This window comes from Aptenodytes patagonicus, chromosome 4, assembly GCF_965638725.1.
Source record: "Aptenodytes patagonicus chromosome 4, bAptPat1.pri.cur, whole genome shotgun sequence".
NCBI lineage: Eukaryota > Metazoa > Chordata > Aves > Sphenisciformes > Spheniscidae > Aptenodytes > Aptenodytes patagonicus.
Genome location: NC_134952.1, coordinates 32845456 through 32869542, shown reverse-complemented (window position 1 = coordinate 32869542; position 24087 = coordinate 32845456). Strand labels below are relative to the sequence as shown.

Genomic DNA, 24087 nt, shown 5'->3' with positions numbered 1-24087 from the left:
ATCCCAGTCATTTACAGTGCTTCTGCTGTGAACGGCAACATGTCTGTGCATCAGTCTTTGTAGGGGATTTTGTACAGTCTTCTCTCCTCAAATTTTTCCCAGCCTGCTGTCCTTCACCTCTCTGCAGCAGGGGCTTAATAGTGTTTCTGTGCTGCTTTTCTGCCATATACCACTGATTTTATCATAAAATAATACTTGTCTCCTGTAGAAAAAAAAAAAATACATGCCATATCTCCCCAGATTCTTTACACGTACTGCCAACATTGTGATATAATGGTATCAAGCTGGCTTTGTTGATTTTCAATACCTTATAAAAAACACTAGTAAGTATTTAAGGAACTCACCTTTTCCTAAGCTTCGTACTGTTATCTGCAGGGCTTAAAACCATTTTGATTTGTTACCTGTCGTCTTGAAGTTCATAGTCTGCACCTGAAGTAATGACTGATCTTACTTTGGCTCTCATTTACTCCTTCAATAAATAAAAAAATAAACTATAAGCAGCTGGAAACTCATCTGTTTATGCCAATGGAAAACATGGGTTTTTCCTGTTTTAGTTACCTAATTTCATGACATTGTTTATTAAACACCCTGAAAATGTAATGTAAGTGTAAACATTGCAGAACTCGATACAGATTCATGAACGTTGCTGGTATTTACTGTCTCATACTGACTTATGTTATTTCCAATGGAAGGAGACTAAAAAAAAACCCAGTATTTTTAATCATATTCAATGTTCAGAAACAAATGGGAATAGCTTGATGACCTTCTTAATAAGACTTTAACCTGAAATCTTTTCTCCTCTTAATATAGGTCAACTAAGCTCTTTATTTTGTGCGTATGACTCTGTACCCTTATTTAATTATTCTCTGGATGTAGCTATTGTTAAACCCCCACAATTTAGCACAGTTCAGCACATATTTCCAGCTGCTTACAGGAACACACTGGGGAATGTGCTTTAATATCACTTCACACTTATTAAAATACAAATCATTCCAGAGCAAGCATATGCTACTGCCATTAATGAATAAATTTTTATCATAAAACGTACAAGTGAAAATTCAACCTATTCAAGAATCTGAATAAACATGTTGGGTGAAGTATTTGCATGTACTGTAGTAATGAGTGTTAGTGGTTATACAACTACACAGAGTTGAAAAACAAGAAATGCTGACAGCTTTTTTATTCCTAAAAATAATTATTTCTAATACATATTTTTAATATTTCTAATAACCTTTCTAATAATTCTAATAAAATATTTCTTTTTTTTTAATATTTCTAAAAAACTCATGGCTTTGCCTCAAAGCAAGTCTTTAAAATATGTCATGATGCTGAAAGAAACTTACATTTTTTTTTTCCCCCCTCTTGTGTAGATATTTTTAAACGCAGATACAATCCGTCTGGGAAATCTACCAGTGGGTTCCTTCTCCTCCTCCTCCTCCTCCTCCTCCTCCTCCTCCTCTTCCTCACCCAGCTCTTCAGCTCCTCGCCAGACTATCTATGAGCTCTGCGTGTGTCCCAATGGTAAACTTTACCTGTCCCCAGCAGGAGCAGGCTCCACATGTCAATCCAGTAGCAACATCTGCTTGTGGAGCTAGAATGACTCCAATTTATCCTCACACCAGAATAGCCTTTTGTTACTATCCCTCTGCTTCACAGTTCTGCTCGGTTTCCCTTGTGACAAGTTCGACGCTTCAAATGGCCTGCAGAGCAACTTCTTCCAGTGTAAGCAGGAATACAGCGCTGCCTTCTCTTGTGGTTTGTGTTGCCACTCAACGTAGAGATGGGAGTGAGATATTCAGAAATCAATGTATTCTTCATCAGGAAACCTGGAACATAATATCACCTTTTGTCCAAAAGGGAGAATAACACAGGTGCCTTTGCTACATGAAGTGAAGCACATAGTTTTAGATTTTTGCAGGACCTGGATATGAACTGCATATATATATATATACAGTACATAAACAAATTTACCCAGAATCTGATGGTGAGATGAATTGGTTCCCCATGTATGACAAATAACTTTACTGTCTGAAAGCACAATTTTCCATTCATCTTTTTGGATGTAAACTTTTATCCCTGAATTTTAAAATTTTGAAGCATTATGTGATGCTTGCTTTACTAAACAATTAAATTCAGTAAATGGTTTTTAACACAAAAAGAGACAGAATCCCTCCCTGAGTTTGGTTTCTTTAAAAGCGTGTTATTACTTTTTGTCTACTAAGTCTAGGGTTTTGTACACTAGGTAAATTTTGGAGGTGCTCAGCAATATTACCTTGCAGAGTTAAAAAGACATCTGCTCTTGTTTGTCAGATCTGAATGGCCTTATATAGGATTTTCGTGGCTACTGCATGTGAAGCGATGGCTTTAAGTAGAACACACAGTTTCTGGAAAAGAACAGGGTAAAGAGGGAAATACTGATGATATGTTTGTTGATCAGTGTATTGCTCTTCACAAGGTATTTATAATTGGCAAACGCAAAAACAAGAGAAAATCTTCAAAGGTACATCTTGTTCATTTTCTAGCTACGTCTGACTGCTGCCATTTGAACACAGTACAAACGTTAGTACTAATGTAACGTGTAATGCTGAGAAGCAATGCACTAACAACTGGTATGACATTCACATTTATTATTCTCTTTTGTTTACCATCTGCTGCTAAGGTTTTCAAAGTAATAGTGATATATATAAGAACACATATTAAATGACATTCAATATTTAAAAGTTCATTGATATTACACTGACTTTATCAGGTCTGTGTTTAAATTGTGCAGCCCCATTTGCATTCAGATCTCACTACTGACTTCCTTTTTTGACAAGTTTGATGTGGGATTTCTTTCTTGTATCAATGTTCATACTTGTTTGGCTTGGTTGGTAATTGAAATCTTATAAAAAATACTTTGGTATGCTGCTAGTAAATTTATCATAACATTGATTAACAAGAGTATCTTGAAACTTGCAGAACCCAGGAATGTAAAACAGTATAAAAATATTTCCTATTGTGGAAGATGGCTTGATTACATGAGGTAAGTGTGCTTTTTAATTCTATCCTTTAAGTTACATCACCTAGCATGTAGCTTTAGAGGCTTCTGAATGTAAGATCACCAATGCAATGACGGCTTTTGCAAGGTAACTCTAAAGTCAGGGCAGACAGTGCAAGGTGGGTATTTCTACGCATTTTTTTTTTTTCTTAGAGAAAAAAAATGAAAATGAGCAAGTTAATACTGTGATTACCTTTCGATTTTATTACCACCTAATAAGGTTGATTTTATTTTCACTTCAGGTGAAATTCACTCCTGTGCAGAAGACCAGCACAAGACGTGTCCACGGCTTGACTGGTGCTTGCCTTTCCATTGGCCCTCTTCAGAGGTGTGAATTTCACTCCATAGCAAGAATGCTATATTTGCTGTTTCTACCAGTTAAAGGAAGATTTTAAATGGATTATCTCTTCAAAAGAAGGCTGTTAACAGCTGATTTGTTATTTCTTTGAGAATTTTATTCTTTTACTTGGAAAGAAAATATATTAGAAACTATGACAAGAAAATATATTAGAAGCCTGAGGATTTTTAGTAAGAGGGACAGAAAGAGGTACAAGTAACAAAGGAGGTGATAATAAAACATTAGAAAGTGTAACCATACAACATACCCTTAAAACTGTAGGGAAATGGACATCTTTTTCTTATGCACACAAGTAATAGAATGGTAGTGTGAGAGTCGTGGATAAATAGTATTTCAGGAGGAAGAGTATATGGATCTGTATGAGGAAACATCTATATGTATTCATTATCTGTGCACAGGTATATACGCTGGTTACTTAAAAGATGAACAAACAGGTTATAGTGACTAGTCTATTTGGTGAATTAAAATTTGGCTTCTTACAAATTGCACACAAGTAGACTAAGATTTTTTTTTTCTCCTGAAATAAACCCACAGGATGGCTTGCAGATACTTTGTCATTAATTTTCCATTGAGAATTTCTTATTTGTTTGTTCTTCACCTTATGTGATGACTTACCTGCAATATGTACGAAAAAGGTTTCTGCCCATTGGATGGAAAGACGCAACCTTTATAAATTTTACACAAATTTGGGTGGGAGTGGGCAGGTAGAAAAAAACTATATATCTTTTGTTACTAGATCCATTTTAACAGCAAGGCTGGAATAATTTACCACTTCGTATGAAGAAAACTCAGGGCAGAGGTGCAGATGGCACATTGGAGTCAACAAAACCAAGCCAGTAAGTCCACTTAGCTCTGCAGTGTCAGGATTTTCTTGCTTGGAGTCCCTTCAGTCTGAATTAGAGAGTATTTGGGAGCTTCAGCAACCTATGAGATAGCATAATGAGTTCTCATAATGTCTTAATATTCTGGTGAGCTTCATAATATTGATGTTTTACTTTAAATCCATTGAAAACAGTAAGAAGGGGAAAAATCTCAGTTTTCATTTTAAAGAATATTTCTAGCCCACATGATTTCAGAGAGTATTGGAAAAGAGATTTCAATGCATTTAAAGAACTAAAAAAATCAGAACACCAATAATATGTAAGCAGCAGCATCATTCCTGAGTGGAACAAGAAACAGCCACAGTGTTTTTGAATGTTTGGAGCTGGTGATAGTGAAGACCGCAATACTAGAGCTTTTCCGCTTATAGTGCACCCCAAAAATATCAGAAAAATGGCATAATCCCATAATGTCATTTCAGATGGAAGGAAACTAGAAGATATTATCACAAATTAAAACATGGAGCCATAGCTGTGCTATTTCAGTACTGGTTTTATAATGCTGAGGTCATTGTGTGCAAAGCCATAGGAAATTTCCAGATTCTTTTTGTCACCTTCCTCATAGATTCCTGGCCCTGTCTCCAAGTTATTTCAGTCTTTGTTGGTCATTTATATTATATAACATTCAGGTTATTTTTAAGCCCCAGCTACCCTTTCTTTAGGTAGAGCGCGTATCTGACTGAATATTTTGATTGTGTATTTTAGAAAAGAGATGTCACTTCTTATTCTGGTTAAGGCAAGAGTTTCCCATTAACAAATCACTCTGTTGTGACAATTTTGGGAAAAGATTGAAGACCTTAGGATATTTTTAAGCATTAATATTAGCACCATTTAAAAAAAAATCAGTGGCTAAAATATTCCTCTGAGTTTTTTAATAGTATATGAATACATGTATCAAATAAAGCTTCTTTTTGTACTAGAATGTTTGTATGGGAACCACTAAGATGATATTGCAGCTGTTTGACTTCTTCAGGGCTATCCTTATGACAACAACAAAATATATGAAAAGACCTTATTAGCTACATGTATTTAATATATACAACAGATTTATCTTCTGTAAAAATATCTGTGTCATGATATTATAGGATACTGTCTCTTTCTTGTTTAAAAAAAGAAAAATAAAAGCATCAGCCAACCTCTCTGAGCACTGTTAGCTGTATGGTTTTGTATTGCAGTTCATTCATTGGTTAAGTGATAAGACCAAAGACTGACACTTCTATTATCTCTAACACTATGACACTGCTGCTTCTACTAATTCTGTTGGAATGAAGAGATGACAAGTTGTAATTACAACATGAAATTGTAACATAGTTTAGATTTGTGCAGCATTTTGAGCTGTAGATTGTTCACTTTTTTCCAGGGTTTAAATTTTTTGTCAGTGTGGTGCGATTACATTACTGTTCATACATACAGGGATCTTTTGGTGTTCCTAAGAAAACAAAAGACTATGTATTCCAAAACGTGCCAAGACATTGCTTGTTTCAACTGAAGTTATACTGTTTTGCTTGCAAAACAGTGGCTTGACTGGATAACAAAATTCACTTTAAGTCATTTTAGATGCATAGGATTATTAAGTCTGGGTTGAAGATACAGCCATAAATGTCTAGAAGCATTTAATGAAGGATGTTTAAGATATTCAGTTGCTAACACCATGTATTATTTTTTATGTTTTTTTAAAGATTCTAAGTCATTGTCTAAATAAAAAAAATAAACCCCCCAAACCTTAGACTATGGAATTGTTATCAGCTGATTCACTGCAATGCATATGTAAGTTGGATGGAAGTTTGAGTGTCATATTGTTTCAATCAGTACTCAGTAAAGGTCTGCTAACCATTTTTGTTTTGTAACCTTCATGTTAATGATTTTCTTCTGTATATAAATATATAAAAAAAGATGGGAACTATTTTCTTACACATACTATGCAATATGTTTGTAAAACCGCAATATTACCAAAATTACAAAAGCTGTGCTTTTGTACTCTCTTGCTTTATGTAAAACAAATCTTTTTTCTATTTAATGGACTGTCTGTCTTATAATTGTAGATAACATTATTCAAAAGCAGTACACTGTAACTTTAAGATTTTTTATTTTATTTTCCTTGAATTTTTTTGTTTTATGAAAATAATAGCAAGGTTTTGGAAGTTGGAAATTGCTTTTTCTTGGAAAGCTAGAACTTTTACAGCATGTATTTAACACAGTAAGTTTGAAATCTCTCCTGTACTTCTTTCGTTTGGTCTTAGCATTTTCATCTGGTGCTACTATATAATCATAAATAAATGTGATATATAAAATAGGAAACATATCAGAACTCATTTCAAGAATAATCAAGTGGGAAACTTGCTATGGATGAGAGGAAGATGTAGGATAACTGATGAGAAGTTTTTAGGTTTTCTGTATATTTTTGATAGGGTTTTTTTGTTAGTATGCATTTCCTTACTTCTGTCTACATTAGCCTTATGGTAATAGCTTTAATTTGTTTTTCGATTTTTTTGTCTTCACACAGAATTTACTAGAGTTTTAGTTCAAAAATGTTTTTGAAAACAACACACACTGCATTTAAGTGCAGTACTTATGTTAAGAAAATCCAATTTTAAAGAAGTATGGGTTTTATTTCTACATCAGCATTAGTAAAGTTAAAATTACAGTGCTGCATCTCATCTACTGAAAAAGCATATTACACTACTCAAGTTCCTTTGTACCTTGCCAGAATAAGCATAAACTGTATGTTTATGTTTAAACTGCACCAATTTACAAACCACTTGACAATTACACAGTCATGTAAAAGGTCTTGTGGTGATGTCATCAGTGTGAACAAATCTACGTTCAGATTAGGTTGCATCAGTTCTGCTAACAGCATAGCCTTGCACAGAGCTCCGGCAAAAAGCAGGGTGAGCATTTGGGTGGTTTGTTTGCGCCGAGCTCCTTGACACCATGCTACGATTTCAGCAATATCCTCAGTAGCCAGAGGGTAGCTAGCTGCATAATGCCTAAAAAAATCATGATTTCTGTACAAGAGCAACAGTCGTACAGAACTATCAGTAATGTAGGTTCTGTTAAGTCTCAAGTAACTAAAACACAATAGCTGATACAGCAAGAAAAATTACTCTTAGCCATTTTATTCAGGCTTGGACTAGTCCAGTCTGGGAAAACCTAATGACACTAAAAGATAAATAGAAGGTATAGTGAAAAGAAATCCACAATAAACATTGTGTTGATTCAACACAGCCCATACTGTGACTAGAATGTAATACAAGCTCTCTGTGTAAAATAGGGTCTCCTCTGAAACTTTGAAGTGACCTTCAGATTATGTTGTATGAATTTGAAAGTATTATTTGGTCTTTAACCAATACATTTCTTATACAGGCCAGGACCAGGACAAGTTTCAGAAGAGCCAAAATAAAAGCATATATTGTATATTTGGTCTGATTAGAGTCAATATTACATATTCCACAAATAAGCCTAGCCTACTTACCTGAGAAAAAAAAAAAAAAATGAAATTAGAAAATTTCTCCCAGTTTGGGGAAAACTTAAGTCTTTAAGGGCGGTTGACCCTTTTAAGGAGTGTCCAGCTCTTCCAGTGTCTCAAATTCTGATGTGTTTAAGCACTGAGAGTAATTTATATTAAAAAAAAAGGCCTTTGGCTTAATCAAGTTCATTTAATACATGACTTGATGTGAGAAGTAAAGGTGCCTTTTAACCACATGTATACCTCCTTGTTTGTGAGACCTGTGAGGGAGAAGTTCAGCTTCCAGCATCATCTAGAGCGCAATGAAGAATAGGACTTAGGCATTAGAGAATCATTCCTGAAGGGAAGACATTTTGTTTTCTGTGCTTCACAGTATTTTGGGAGCTTGCATACAGTCATTCTTCACCACTGAGAGATCTGCTTTCTAGCACAATAACCTATTTCTAAGTATATGTTTCAGAACTATTCTGAAAAAAATGCATCACTGTTTTCTTTCTAGATGATGTTTACTCAGTTTTCTTGTCCCAAACACAACAGCAGTTAGTGAAAGTAAAATCCTTCCCCCTAACTCCCATCCACTCTTACCTCTTCAGCTGAGCTTCAGTTGACCCCCTTAGCCTCCTCCTTTCTTTCCAAATAACAAAAGAATAGACAACGGAAAGGATTTAGCTAAGTCTCTTTATCAGACTTCTTCCTGTGTAACTTACTGGAACTGTATGAAAGGGGAAGTTTCTACCAAAGAGGAAGATTATTTGCTTTGTGAAAACAGAAGTTATATAAGAAGGAAAACAAACACAGGTAAATATCGATTTTAGTCTGACTTACTACAATGAACAGTGAAAGTTTTTGGACTATAAACTTCTTAATAACTTATAATTTCTCATAAGTTTTATCATTCAATGAATGTATTTAAAAACACCGCAAAATAAATAGGCAAACTATCCCATCCTGTTACATTTTTCATTTCTTGAAAACAGAAAAGTAATCACTGACCTCATTATTTGTCCCTCTCTACTAATGTATTTATTTACTTTTACAAATTTGAAAGAAAAAAAAAAAGACCTAAAGTGCTAAATAGAATAAATCTAACTATTAAAAAACCCTACTAATAACAGAATATTGTTCCTATAGCTCATGAGTGACATTCTCATTCATCCTAGGTAAATTAAGAATTTGATTTCTTTTACAATGGCATGCCTTTCTATTGTTTTGTGTAATCTTTGGGAGATTGGAGCCCCTGCCGATAAAGGACATACAGTATCTATGTAGTAGTAGAAGCAGCAGCTGTGATAGTATCTCCCACGCTACAGTGGGACTGAACGAGATGTAGGGGCGTGTACTCATGTGAGGAGAGAGGGTCTCCTACAGCAGTTTTGCGTTGTGAAGACAACAGTCAGGATGCTTTCCAGCTCCGCGCTCCCCAGGGTGAATAAGACACGGCATTACAATAACCTTGGACAGACAGACACTGCCTACCTTTCTGTAGGCAGTGAGGTTTTTGATCTGCATAGGAGTGGTAGGACAGTGGTGCATAGGCAGTAGATCCAAATCAGCCATGTTGCAACAGTACACAATAGAAATATAGTTGAAAGCTGGATTTATTATTTTTAAGTGAAAAAACAGTCACTAGACTTCTCCCTAGGCCTAATAGTAACTCAGAGAAATGGACAGAAAGTCGGGTGGAGATGAATCATTTTTATGTCTTTATATCCATGGAACTTTCTTTTTCCTTTCTTTTCCTGACTCTTTAAAAACACCTCTGGAAAGGAGAAAAGCAGTAACCTAGGTAAAAATTTTGTACTTCTCAATTAGAAGGTGACAGTGAACTCTCTGTTTGCAAGTGTATCAGTGTTTATGACAGAAAGAGCTGAAAATAGGCCAGTACACTAGGGTGGATTCAGACACTGGTAAAGACAATAGGAAACGCTGACAAATTCCGTGTCTTTGGATTAGGCTTTAAATGTTCATTAAAAGTTTGTGCAAAAAAAATTATCATGGTCCGTGACTTTTTACAATGTATTTCTAAAATGCATCATTAACGTTAGAATAATTTTCCCTCTGAAAATTGTTCCCACTTCTAACTACAGGTACCACTTTGACTCCCACACATGGAGACCTCTAAATGATTGTGCGGTCTTCACCCATTTGTCAAAACCAAATTAACAAATTACAAGATGTCCAAGATGAGTCATAAAACAAAATGGGAAAAAAATCTACTGCCACTGCCTTTTCATATTTTGGCCCACTATTTTCCTCATGGTGGAAGAGTTGCACTGTTTCTGGAAGCAATGGATTTGATATTCCTGATCTTCCCAGTCACCGCTAAAGAGACTGCAGACCACGCTGGTTCCCTTCCCTCCGCCACAGGGGAGTTAAATTAGGGAAATGAATTCGTATCATTGGGGTTTGACCTTGATTTCCATTGCATGGTCTATCTTTAGACTTTCCATAATCCCTATTTTTAAGTGTAAAGGGGAGAGAAAAATCTGATGGCAGCTACTAAAGCTGACATTATTCATTGCTGCAGGGAGTGGGTTATTGCTCGAGATAATCGTTACTGCTACGGTGGAGCGAAATGCAGGGAGAGGAAGGGAGCATACAACCAAAACATTAAACAGAGAAAGAGCATGTAAAGAGAATAAAGGCATGGGAAAAAGAGACAGAGAGTGGTACTAGAAGAAGTTTACAGTTTAAAGGGGAAGACAATAATCTTGTGTTAAAATTTCTCTTTACCTCTCTGGCCTCGTCAAATATATCATGCCCAAAGCGCAGGAAGCAGAGGAAGAGCATCAGGATGCCATTGATTCAGAAATCATTTCCAAGACCAGAAATGTACTATTCATAAGAAAGAGATGATACAGACAATATCAGAAAACCTCCGTTGCTACTCTGTGATGAGAGGCACAGCTGTGGAACCTATAAACTACGGAAGCTATATAGAAGACAAAAAGTTTTATGTACAAAAGGACAGTCTTGGAAGAAAAAGGGAGTCACTGAGGTTTATGTTAACCTACAGCAGTGTAAATAGAAAGTAGCTGGAGCAAGAGTTAGGAAATGGAGAATAATCTATAAGTTGGTGGGTTTTTTTGTTTTGAGGAGTTTTTTTGAGGTTAGAGTCTGGACTGTAAGGTATTTTCTTATTTATCTTTTTTTTTTTCCCAAAGAGCATCTGGGAACAAGCATTGATTTCTACTGTGATTTGTTTCACAGCATTCAAGAAATGTATAAACACATAAAAATATATAAGAAAGCAGGCCTACTTACAAGCATTTCAGGAACAGCAGCATCTTTCTTGTGTTATGAAAGGTGGATTCACCAGTTAAAGAACTGGACTGGTGAAAGCTTTTGTTTTTGTTGAGTTTTTTTAAACACATAACACATTTATGCCTACCCACATCACATTTCACAGTTTTAGAGCCCAGATGAGTCGTCTTCTTATATCACCTTTTAAAGAAATAGTTTATATCTCTACTTTTGAATTAGATTGTATGCAGTGTAAATTTTACGTAAGGGTATTTATTCTCTATGATGACTATTGCCACCTCGTCTTCAAGTTTCCTAGCATAAACTGTTGGACTACAGTAGACCTACTAAAATTCTGATATTAAACTATTGGTACTTCCATTTTTGTTTGGGAAGGTCTAGGACACCATACCAGTCCTTTCTACAGTGCTGTGATAATAAACATCTCTTCTCATGCATGTCAGCATATATTTGTGAGCAAGTCACCACACGATTAACCAGATTCCTGGAGCTGCTTCCTAAAATGATTTGTTTATTTACCTCCAGTTTCCAAAATCTTGCATGGCTTTAATATAATGTGGGTTTTATCTTTTTGTTTAACTATAGTACATTATGTACTTTTTAAGAGATTTAAATTATATATCTAAACCACAAAACTTTATTAATGGCCATATGTTTCTGAGAACTGAAAGGGAAAAATACATTTAAATCATGTTGTCTCACATTTTACAGAACAGTATAATTTCAGTTGATTTAGGCAATTTTCCTATCTATTTTTAGGAAACCTAACAAGCAAACATTTAATTAAATTTGACACTGTACAGCTTGCCTAACAAATATCACTTCAGTTAGACTATTGTGATGACAAAGTATTTACATTCCAAAGAAAAATTTCTAAATGGTGTATTATTCCCTTTTAGAAGTATATAATGTATTATCATGTTGTGAAGTATGACAAGTTAAGTTATATCAATTTTTAAATAAATGTAAATAAAATTCTTTAGTATAAACTTCTGTGAAATGTGCACCTTCAATTTATTGAACTTTTCTATTATCATAATTAATCTGGAAAATAAGTTAAGCTACATGCTAATCCTTTTCATATTTTATGTTGTTTTCCATTGTCTCATATATCCTTTGTATGAGTGGGATATGCTTTCTGATGTTTGGAACATTTTTTTTGTGCAGCGTTCATTTGTTTTTTTTCTCTGTTATTTAATGCATATCAGCTTATCCTTTGGATTTATTTATCCTGAACGCAGTTTTGTCACTACACTTAACATTTAGGTTAAGCTCCTTCAAAGCTCTGAATATGTATTTAACTATAAGTATGTGAGTCATTCCAGGAAACTTAATGGAACTTCTGAAGTTTGAAGGTAGGAGCATGATAAAATATTTTGCTGGATCAGTCTTCATAAATCAAGCAAAGTAAGGCAATACCCTGAAGGTCTAAAAATTACTTACTATAAAATAATGAAGGTGAAAGACTCTTCTGAATATTCCACAGTGCTTCACTTTTGCTTAGTTTAGTTGAGTAAAGCCACTCTTGAAAAGATACATGAATCAATATTTCCCTTTTCAGATCAGTGTGTGACTTCTATGCGCCACTGTCTGTCTGCATCATACCCATTTTTACTTTTGATTTGAATTATATCAGCATCAGTTATGTTGAATGTGTTTTGTGCAAGTCCTAAAAAGCCCTGCTGACTTTATATGAACATACTCTATTGTGTCTTTGAGGATAAGTGCCATCAATCAGCAAAGCGAATCGGTGGCATTTGGCTGTTTCACATTTACAGCTTTAGAAATTATCTGTATTTGAAGCCTTGAAACATGGATAAAACCTTTACCCTGCACATAAGGGGCAAAAGCAGCTTGATTCCACAGTTCATCTGCCACAGTGCAGTTTGCTCATCCTGATGGTCTCGTACTAAAATTGTCTTCCCAGATACATTGGATGGTGTGAACGCACATCATCAGGCAATGAGCACCCCTTAACTCCACATGTTAGGCTGAAGAAAATCAATTTGAATTCTCAAAAGATGAAGGTAGTGCAGATGGCCACTGTATATTGCCAGCTGTTCCACAACACTGGAGTCTTGGAGAGGGATTTAAAAAACAAACAAGAAATTGGTTTGTAAATTGTAACAAGATACTGAACTGCATGACTGCCCTATTTATTATCATGGGACACTGAAGAGTTCAGACAAATGGAGAAAGGAGTTTTCTTCGCACCTGCAATAATCAGTAATCACAGTATGGTGGAAGGGAGAAGAGGAAGTAAATAACAGGTTTCATATTTTTGCCCCCATGAAAATGTCAGCTCTGTAATATAATATTTTCTATGGGACGATCTGGCTATCAGCTGTATAAGAATTGACTACTCTATCTGTCAGCTGTACTCTGGCGAGAATAATTTTCTAAAAAAAATTTTTAGTTGTGTGTTTTCAACCATGGTGATTACTCTGCTCATGCTTTCTCTTTTTCTACCCATTAGATTTATAACTCCTTAGGACTCTTTCTGTAAGAGCCTGTAGTAAATACTAATATTGTGAAAGTTCTCCAGGTTAATGGACTAACCTTCTCAAGCTCAATAAATAACACACAGAAGCAATGTTTCATTTTAAAAACTAAGTATAAAGATCTTGTCATAATTCCAAATCAAATGATCCTAATCATCCCCTGACTAAAACACCTTAGATATCACTCTGCGTATTTTTCCTGTTAGCATTCCCATTGGACTTCTGTGGACTCTGGAGAAACACCCAGTCAATGCACCTAGGCCAACCAATGTCCAAGTCTAGGTCAGACCAATCTCTGGCAGTGGCAGCAGGGGATGGTATTTAGGGACAGCATGAGAATCTGGCCGATTTGCACAGCCCTTCCCCACAGACTCCCCTAGGATCCACAGTTGTATTCCCTGCTTTGTACCATTGGTATCGGTTTATGGATCTATTGTCCGTGAGTTTCTGTAATCCTTTTTCAAAGCTGCTGACACAGCTGCTTTTTTGTGGCAGCAAGTTCCAAATTTTCATCACCTGCTGCTCAAATAAGAGCTTTCTTTCATCTGTTTTAAACTGATCTTCAAATAATTTTGCCGAGTGCCTCTAGTTCTGATATTGTGGGATTTAGAATAGAACAGAATAGAATATTTCTGTTGGAAGGGACCTACAATGATCATCTAGTCCAACTGCCTGATCACTTAGGGCTGACCAAAAGTTAAAGCATGTTATTAAGGACATTGTCCAAATGCCTCTTAAACAGACAGGCTTGGGGCACCAACCACCTCTCTAGGAAGCCTGTTGCAGTGTTTGACCACCCTCTTGATAAAGAAATGCTTCCTAATGTCAAGTCTGAACCTCCCCTGATGCAGCTATTTGATGAATAATAGCTCTGCAACCACCTTATCCACCACCATAAATGTTGAAGATATCCCCTTAAGCCTTTTCCAAAGGCTCTTCAAACTGAAAAGTTTCTTCAAGCCTTCTCTTCAGTTTCTTCTTATAATGCTCCAGAACCCTCAGATATATCCCTTCTGGTCCTGGTCACTTACTAACACCTAATTTATTTGGTCTAGTACTTCTACATGTATTCACCAGTGATCTAGCCCCTCTGACCTGTCTGCTAGAGAACGCATTGAGTGTGGGCATCTCCCCAGTACCATCAGCAGTAAAGAGTTTACTTTCCCCATCCTCTGCGTTAGGCTTGTAGTCCTGGCACAGAAGCACTTGTAAATTTTGCCCTTGCTCCACTGTTTGACATTGCACATGCCAGTCAGCCGGCCTGGCTAGCAGTCTGGTTTGTCTATTCTATTTATTGTGATTGTGATGTTTATTCCCTCCTGGCCTTTCAGAGACACACTGAACATTAACCACATCCTCTCAGGGGTCACATCAGTCTGAACCAGGTGTTCTTATGTGCCTATTGGCTTTCACCCAGCTCCTAGCATAAATATTCCTCTACAACCTTTTTAATTTTCAATGCCAGCGGACTGGCTCCATTTCGATTAAAGTGCAGTCTTAATAGGACCACTGAGTGTTTTTTAAATCTATTACTCTCAAAGTGTTGCTGCAAAGGGTACACGTGTTCCTCTGGCATTGTTCATCTCTCCTGACAACAAGGGTCATGCACACTCCAAGGTCCCAGAAGTTCTACCCTTCCCAAAGCACATGAATCAAGTTTTGCTAGAACGCAAGAAAAATGTGGTCTTAGACCATTGTTTAGACCTTTTACTCTCTTTTTCCAAAACTGTATTAAAAACACACTATTGAAGCAGCTTTTTTAGTTTTGTTTGACAATTTTATAGTTCAGCAAAATCTGGTTTTAAATAAGTTCTGGTCATAGTTCCTCCTTTCCTAGTAATTATTTTTCTAATTTTAGTTTGCTTATCCTCATATTCTTAAAATATTTATTGCAATAAAAATTACAATCATAAAAGGTGTCACACATATTCAGCTGGCAGGTAAATTATGTTGTTCTGAAAATTCAGCAAGTTAAGACACAAAAGATTTTTTTACTGTAGGGGAAAAGGGAGCTTTAAAAAAATGTTACATTTGGAAAATATTGAGGGACACTTAGGGAATATTAGAGGAAATTTTGTATTTTGGGCATCTTCCTGAATTTTTCACTTTCTGAGTGCCTGACTAAGTACTCGTATTCTGGTTGATCCAGTGTGGATTCCAGCCCCATCAGTCTCATGGAAGGTTTCTCTCCCTGACTAACCCAGCGTCTCTCCAGCAAAGGTTTCCAGTTCTTATCAGTCCAGCCTATCTTCTTGCCCAAACAACCCTATAAAGGTCAAAAAGGGTTCTTAAAGGGCTATATAAGACTCCAGAAGGTCCTGCTGGGTGCTTGTTTGCTAATCAGTGTTTGGAGTTGTTGCAGCTGGTGGTTTCTTCCTCCTGCTAAGCTTCTGCCTTCCTGACTAGATTTGGCTCTAGTTCCTGATCAAGTCCCCAGTCCCAACTCTTGTGCTGGCTTTTACTGTGTAGCTGCTGCAGCTGACTTCTGAGGCAGTTGTCATGCTCTGCATCAAGGCATGCTTCATGCCGTGCATGGAGCAGTGTGGTAAGTACCGTTGGAGTGAAGGGAATTGGCTACCAGCAGATGCCCTGTGGCTGGTGCCCTCTCAGGGTGAGAGCTCTCCAGAGAGCTAAACGAAACCTGTGTGCAGCAGTCTAGAGTGTTAGAGTCTAGAGTCTGAGAAAAAACATCTGCCCATTTTCCATCAAAAAATGTTTTGTTTGGTTTGTTTTTTTTAAGTTGAATTTCTGCTGAAAGTCTAATCATAATAAATCTTTGCAATAAATTGTTTAGTGTTTTTTGCATGGAAAAAGCTAAGCCATCTCCAAATGTTTTTCCATTGTTGGGGACCATCGTAAGTACTTTGGCCTCTCTTAGCATTTTACTAAGGTTCCAGTCTTATGAATAAATATGTAAGCCTTTAACTGCTGGTAGGCAACAATGTTCAGTAAGTTTTATGAGACTACTCACAGGGTTAACAGCTAAGTGACCAGTATAAACATCACCAAATGAGTTTGTACTGCCTACACTATGAGCTTTACCCTAATTCAGAGAACTAAAATAACATGCAGTGGTTAGGACCAGCTTTCTTTTTAATGTTTTAGATCCAGTCTTACGAGCTATTATGAATTATCTTTTAAAAAACTCAAGAAAATCAGATAAAACTAACAAAATCTTCAGAAGATTGAAGCATCACAAGCTTTAAAGAGAACTTTTTTTCTAGTGGTGTCAACCTGATGCCTCCTATTGTGCTTTAAAAATAGAAAACCAAGGGATAGTAAATTTTCAATGAGCAAATTAACAGCTTTTACAGTTATTAAATTAAGTAAGGCATTACATGTTTATAATACCTTGGGAGCCATGCTTCCAATATCCTATGCAACTAGATTTTATGCAAAAGCTCTTCTTTCTCTTTCATGCTTGGCAAGAATAATTATCAGAAAGAGGCGGGAGAAAATAGGTCAGAAACTTTTGCCATTATTTTTAAGAGTCAAGTATGTATCTTTTAAGTGTATGTGCTTTTTCCATGTTTGGAATTTATATGAGAATCATTGGCACTGTTTGTTTTCAATCAATGATGAACAAACTTCAAGAGTTTAAGAATTTGAGTATGATATGCAAGACCCCTAGCATTCAGATACGCTTTCATAATTTATCCTGACTTGTTTGGACATGTTATTTTCTAGATTGAGGAAGACTTTCTTAGAGAAGACTTTTTTAATGACTTCTTGTTATTGGTGTTTTTAAAGGACATCTGCAGTAGTCCATTTTTCTTATATATATATATATATATTAAAAAAATAATTTTATAAACGTCTGGATTATTTCCTCACTACAAGAAAAATTTGTCACTCAGAGAAAATCAGGGGGTGATAATCCAATCAAAATTATCACCAGATCTAGTGATATGAAGCGAAACTCAGAGCTAGTCAAATAAAGCAAAATCTGATAATAAGCTCACTGCATGCATAAATATTTATGCCAAAGGCAAAGGTTTATGCTCAATTTCTTCATAACCTTACACACAGGGGTTTTTTTTTCGGATTCTCCTGTTCACATACTTGATATTTCTTCTCCACAAAATGTATGTGCCCTTACTTGCAATATTATTGATTCCTACTTCAGTAATTAGATATAAAAACTTACACGGTAGCACATAGTACCTTACATGTAAATACATTTGGTACTTTGCATTTATGAATTTGGTAAGAGGCTTATAATTTTATTTAGCCTGACCATTTGTGAACTATTTAAAGAGCTTCATCTAAAATAAAGTTCAGAAATATATGTGGTATTGCTGTTATGCTCACGGTTATTTATGAAATCTCATGTCTTTAGAGACCTTAAATTGTATTTTCAATAATTATGATGGGTAGGTATCAAAAATATAGGGATTACATCTTAACAGGTGTCAGCTAATACCATGCTTGAGGGCTGCAAATAGCCCAGGGATTATATTCGTGTCTAATTGTCTACACTCCAGAGCACAACAGCTGCCACTTGTAGCAGATGCATCATCTGACTGACGATATTCTCCAATGTGTCGACAGGCTTTTCTGGTGCAGCTGATTATATCTGATTGTATTTGGCATAGCTGCATACCCTTAATAGACACTTTTATCATTGTTCACTGAACATTGGAATACTTTAGTCAGCTGTTTATCATGCCAGCTACAATGGACTAGCAGCCAAAAATTTTCATTAAGAAGGCTGTTTACTGGACTATGTAAAATGAATCATTGACCTTAATGAACTAGTGTCCACATGTCAAAAATACACTACAGTGGGTGGAAACAGAAACCTTGGCAAGAAGTCTTTACACAGAGAATGGAGTCTCTTCTAATCTTTATGGGTAATTCCACTAGTATTGGGCTGGCACATAATTAGGTGATCGTTCTAGGAAACTGCGCTGCTGCTACCTGTGTGGGTTTGTATATAAAGGTCTCATTCCTACAAAGTTCACACAAAGTTCTTTGCAGCATAACCATGTTTGACAGGCACTCATTTCCCAGGTCTTTTGTATGGCAGTATTGAGAGAGAGAGGAAGGGAAGAAGAAAAAAAGAAAATAAAAAAAGAGAAAACTATATTTTTAGTATCAAGTCTACCTTCGTTATTTCTTTAAAAGTATATCTTGTGTCCAAGGAAACAAAGACCTTAAGAAGGTACACAAAGTATTGACTGATTTTAATGAATAAAGAGCACTGGAATCCAAAGTTTTCTAAAGGATGAGTGCAAATGAGGCTTGGGAACCGCGGAAAAAAAAAAATTGCCAACAGCTTTGAGATTTGTAAGAATGAATATTCCTGTGAAGTTCATATTTTTTTCCTCATATGGCTTGGTCCATATTCTTGATTTTCCTGAAAAGTTAATCACCCATCACTTCCTGGAGGAATGATTAGAAAACATATAATGACTTACCCAACATTAGTCTGACTTCCCCCCCCCCCCCCCGCCCCGCCTTCCTCTTTGCCTATTTTTCTTTCAAAACAGAGGTTTCACTTTTATTAACTACTGTAAATAGTTCATATAGCTACTCAAACTGGGTTTTCTTGATCCCCCCCCCCGTTTTCATGCCAGAATCTAAGAGAAAGGATCTATAATATTAACCCTTAGTAACTTAATAAGAAAGGAGTTCCACTCATGGAAGCTGCTACAAAACAAAATCCCAGTAGTGGCCTGGGAAGTTAGATGAGCCACTCTCACACTATACAGTACAGTTTTCAGCATCCAGGAAGGAGCTGTCAGAGATTATTATTCTTCACCAGATGTAAACTGTATGGGTTTATTTAGTTCTATTGACTTAATGAGTGGAAGAAAAACATAAAATAGATCTAGGACAATTTTTTTTTGTCTCTAAAATACTGCAGTGGAAGTTTTGGAAGGAAAAAGATCAAATCACTTTGAGTTGACAAGGTCAAAATAATCTGAATTAAGAAATAGTTAAATGATCATATTTGATACCAGAGTAATTTGGGGAAAATTGATTTTGGAACCCATGGTAGATAAAAGTAAGGTAATTGTTTGCAGCTGCTTCTGATAGGTGTCCAGGATAGATTTTATGCCATGCAAAGTTTGTTTTCCTGATTCCCAGAGACAGATTAAGTCATTCCCTTAAAATAAATAAAAAATATGGGACAGAGATGGGACTTTTAATGTCAGCTACTAAAGAGGTAACAAAGCAGTGGGTTTTTGGAAGTAAGCTACTGAAGACGGGTAAAGGTCTCCCAAATGGAGACAGTGATTAGTTACAGGATCATGGCCTGCACTGTGTGAATTCTCAGATGACCTAAGTTAATAAGGTTGAAGTCTTATTAAGTCATAGGTTTTTACATCTTGCTCATCATAAAGGGCAGGGAGTCGTCTGTAGAACAGATGTAATAGTAAGACGCCAAGATTATGTGGGCATCTGGAGCACGCAATAGTATGTTAGACCGTGGTGATTTATTAGAATTAGTTAGGGAAAGGTACCGTCTACACAAATAAGTTTGATTAGTCAAAGCAAGATCTCAGACAAGGACGCCTTTTGCATTTGTTGAGGTTAGTGGTGTAATCTTAGTATGTGCAGTACTTACTTCAGTAGTCCAGCCTTGTGGAGGTATGAAAAACTTTCAAAATTCTGCAACATGCATTTTTTTACAAGGAATGTTAATTTTTAACAGGGCTAGGAGGAAGGCCTTGGAGGGGTCATTGAGAAAGCCCGTATTCTGTATGAGTTTTGTTTAGATTCTGAATGGAAGACAAGTTTAGGTGTAGAAGATGAGTTTCTCATCCTGGAATGACTCTGGCTGGTAATTTAGGGGGAATTCCACATTTTAGGTGGAACAACACAAACCAAAATTTTCTCTGTAAGGATGAATTAAATTATGTTGACTTTTTAAAATTTTCCCATATTATAATAAGCATCAAAATACTGAATTAATTAATAATGAGGAAAAAGGAGTGCTAAACACACATGCTTACATTACAATGCATAGATACTGCACCAATACATGGAAAAAAAAATATATATATACACACACACATATATATATAATGCAAAGAATCTGTCAGTGGGATATCAGATTCCAAGTAGTCAAAAGGGTGAATTGTAGGTCCCTTGTCTTAAACCTGTTCTTACCATTGTTTCTAATCTGATTCTTTAGGCTTAATATAAGCTTCCTAAGCACACAGAAAGTCTTCAGTTGGGACTGCATTGTTCTCAGTCACTCAGTTTGTTTTGCTCTCATTGTGTTTTATCTTAACAATGACAAGCATGTGAAATATTCAGATTCTACATACTAATTATTATGTGATAGAAAATCTCAAAACTTCAGTTTTATCTTAACAGACTGAATAAAGAGAGCTATCAAGCTGCGTACAGAGTTGGTTGCAACTTGACATTCTTAGCTGTAATGGGAATTCAAGCCATATCAATCAAATCAAGCTGTCACTCAGGGGGTTAGGCAAAAGAGTGTCTGATACTTGACATGACTGGGTATCTTCAATTCCCCTATCTAGGAACTGTATACTCACCGAACTCTGTTACCTTGTAATAGCCTTAATGTCCTGTTGTGGCAGAAATATGGTAGAAATACCATTGTAGTAAGCTTTTAATATTATGGAGAGACAAAAAAATATGCTCATTTATGTGTTCTGTACATCAGGCAATGTGTTTCCTTGTAAAAATGCCTACTCTTCACTTCTGAAATGGCTTACATATAGGCCTGAACTGATAACTCTGAACAGGATCATCTGTTTAATAGAACAGTTGTTTGTTAACATCAGACTCAACTACTGTCAAAATATGCTAGATACAATGCCAGTCATGGTTAAGTTTGTCTACCTTATACAATGCCATTTGCACTGGCAGGAAGGCACCACAATGGCCCATCTAAAACTGTAGGCACACACAGTGGATAGTACAGAGTCTGAGCAGTATTTGATCTCGCCCTTTATGACTATGTATTTGATTTTCCTCCACAGTCAATATAGCGTAAATACTCTGTGCAAATAAGAATTAGCTCTGCATCCAAATGTGTGGTTTTTAAGCTCTGCATCGATATGCACATTTTGATGATATAAATCTATCATGGGCATTGCTTGATGATAAGTAGCACTGAAACTCTCTATATAATTTTTTTTTCATGGGCCAGTGTTTTTTCCCCACTGTTTACATTACCTTCTGTAAAAGCTTTGATTGTAACCTCTGTACTAGTGGGTATTACTCCTCAAACTCCATCTTTGCCTCAGGCCTTTCCCTTCTTTGTAGAGTTAAAACATTTACCTATCCATCTCTCTGCTAATGTATAGTTGGTAACTCAAATTCAGGGAAATAGAACTTTTTATTGTGAGTGTTCATCTTAGTATTTGTCATGTCTTTTCCTGCCATTATTTAGCGTTACCATTCTTCAGCCTACCTGTGAAGACATTCAAAACTTGTACATTACAGAAACAAAGCACAGCTGTCTATTTTTCCTTCCAGTATTTAGGTTCCTGCTAAATCTTCTATGTCTTAAGAGAAGGAGAGATTTATTTTTTCCTTTTAATTGATGTCTCCTCAAATCTGTCTAAAATGTTCTATTTTCCTATGATTGTCTTCCTCAAGAACCTTTCTGATTGCTTCATTGACACTCCCTAATTTCTCTGAATCCTTTTTAGAGTTCTTCACCTTTGAAGGTCTTAATCCACTTTGTTTTCAATGTCCCTTTTTCCACTGCATCCCTTTCCTTTTCATGTTCTACAGACACTGATATAAACCTTTTTTGGTCATCCTGCACTGGTGTCTTGTTTCTCCTCATTCCCAATCACTTTTTGGGGTTTTCTCCATTTCAGATCTTATAATGTCCCTGCTATTGTGATATTTAAGCATCCCCAAAGGTGATAATCACAGTTATCAGAGATTAGTAACTAACTTCTGTTAGTACTTTTCCCAAGGAAATGTCAGATGTAATTCTGAAATGCTGTGTAAGGACTATATGCTGCTTAACTTCACTCTCAAATTTCTCTTCAATACTCACTGTTTTTATGACAAAATGTTACTTTCCTAAATCTGAAATTAAATTTTCAAGGAAAAAAGTTAAATGCTTAATAAGGACATTAACAAAGAGAACATAAATATGTGTATATCTTTTTCTTTTGGCAGTTATCATTCTTCAGGCAATGTCTCAGTATTTCAGAGCCTTTTAGGAAGTATTTTGGACTTTTATGTTCCCTGATGCTTAGTGCCAAATGCTTATTACCAGATGCTATACAGAAATAATGTGACCTTTAGATTTTTCAGTTGACAAAGATAAATTTAACATTTGTCACTTACTTACAGAGGCAGAAGAAATAGCCATTGTCTACAGACGGGCATCAGACTAGGTTTTGCCCAAGTCGATTCCTGTTCCAGTAAGCTGTATCTTTTGGGGGAAAAAGCCATCCTGATTTCAAATCTCCATTGCCATCACAGTGCCTAGCAAATTTTACCAGTGCTTAATGAATGCTTCTACTCAAAATGTACCTTATTTCTAGACTGAATTTTAGTTCCACGAATTTTGTTTGAATCTTGACTGCTAGCATTCTTCTGGTCAATTTTCATTTTCAATAAATGTATTGTCGCATTGTTGTTAGTCATTGTTCCACATTCTTTTTTTGTCCAAACAACTTAACTTAAGTTAATTGAGACTTTTCAAATTTCCCCATTAGTCCTGTATTCTTTCCTGGTTTTCTTCTCTAAAGATTCCTCTATCATACTTTTAATTTTGGAAAGCTGATGTTCTATCACCAACTAAAAAGGTGATGTAAGATTTCAGGTTTTTACTCAGGATGGGTGAGACCTTTCTAGAAGGTCTAGGATGGCTTTAGGTTTGACCTTGCGAGATGGTTATGTACCTGGATTCTTGACACAACAGCACACCAGTGTTTTGGCTGTATTTGGCACTTCTCTGATTTTTACAGCTAAGGATATTCACTGTTCATTCTAATCTCCATATCCTGGTCAGATTCACTACTCCTGTCCCCTTTTTGGCCTTAAAGGTATTACTTTGCATTTCCTGTGTAATACATATATAGTGTTTGCCTGGCTCCAAGTTACCAAATGATTCTGATGGCAGTGTAACTGACTCCTGAGGTCTGAGTGATAGCTTCAGATGGCAGAGCTGTGTCATCGTATGTTCAGAGACAAATTTGTTGTTCTGCTCTTAGGCATGTTCCCACAAGGGAGAAGTTTAGAATCACTTGCACAGAATAACTGTTGAAGACAAATTATTCCACCTCATTCCTTTGTGGGTCTTCTTATTTTATACTGCAAATACCTTTGCTTTACTTACTTTGCAGTAGAAGGAAAGATTTAAAGCTGTATTATGGCAAAGAAAAAGAATCATCTATAGCCTATGAAAAAACTTACCGCATTGTCTCTTTTATCATATTGTCATTGCCTCTGCACACCACACTCCACACTCATGCTTGGTTTATCACACAACTTTCTCTTGAAATAGGAAGCAGAATTCTTTCAAGCCTGTTTTGTATAGTTGTGATTGTTCTGGTTTCTGGTTTACACTTATTCTGGGTATGTATAATGAAGAGGCTGAGCCATACTTCTCTCAGCCAATGGTTCTGGCT

The 24087-nt window shown here is 36.1% G+C and overlaps 1 protein-coding gene across 1 annotated transcript in view; it reads left to right on the top strand.

The window, feature by feature from the left end:
- SGCZ (sarcoglycan zeta) overlaps positions 1-1666 on the top strand; it is a 523674-nt gene extending 522008 nt beyond the window's left edge. Inside the window, exon 8 of the mRNA XM_076337603.1 lies at positions 1371-1666. Within this exon, the coding sequence (XP_076193718.1) occupies positions 1371-1595 (225 nt within the window). The 3' untranslated portion in view covers positions 1596-1666. The remainder of the gene's footprint in view (positions 1-1370) is intronic.
- The last annotated feature ends 22421 nt before the right edge of the window (positions 1667-24087 follow it).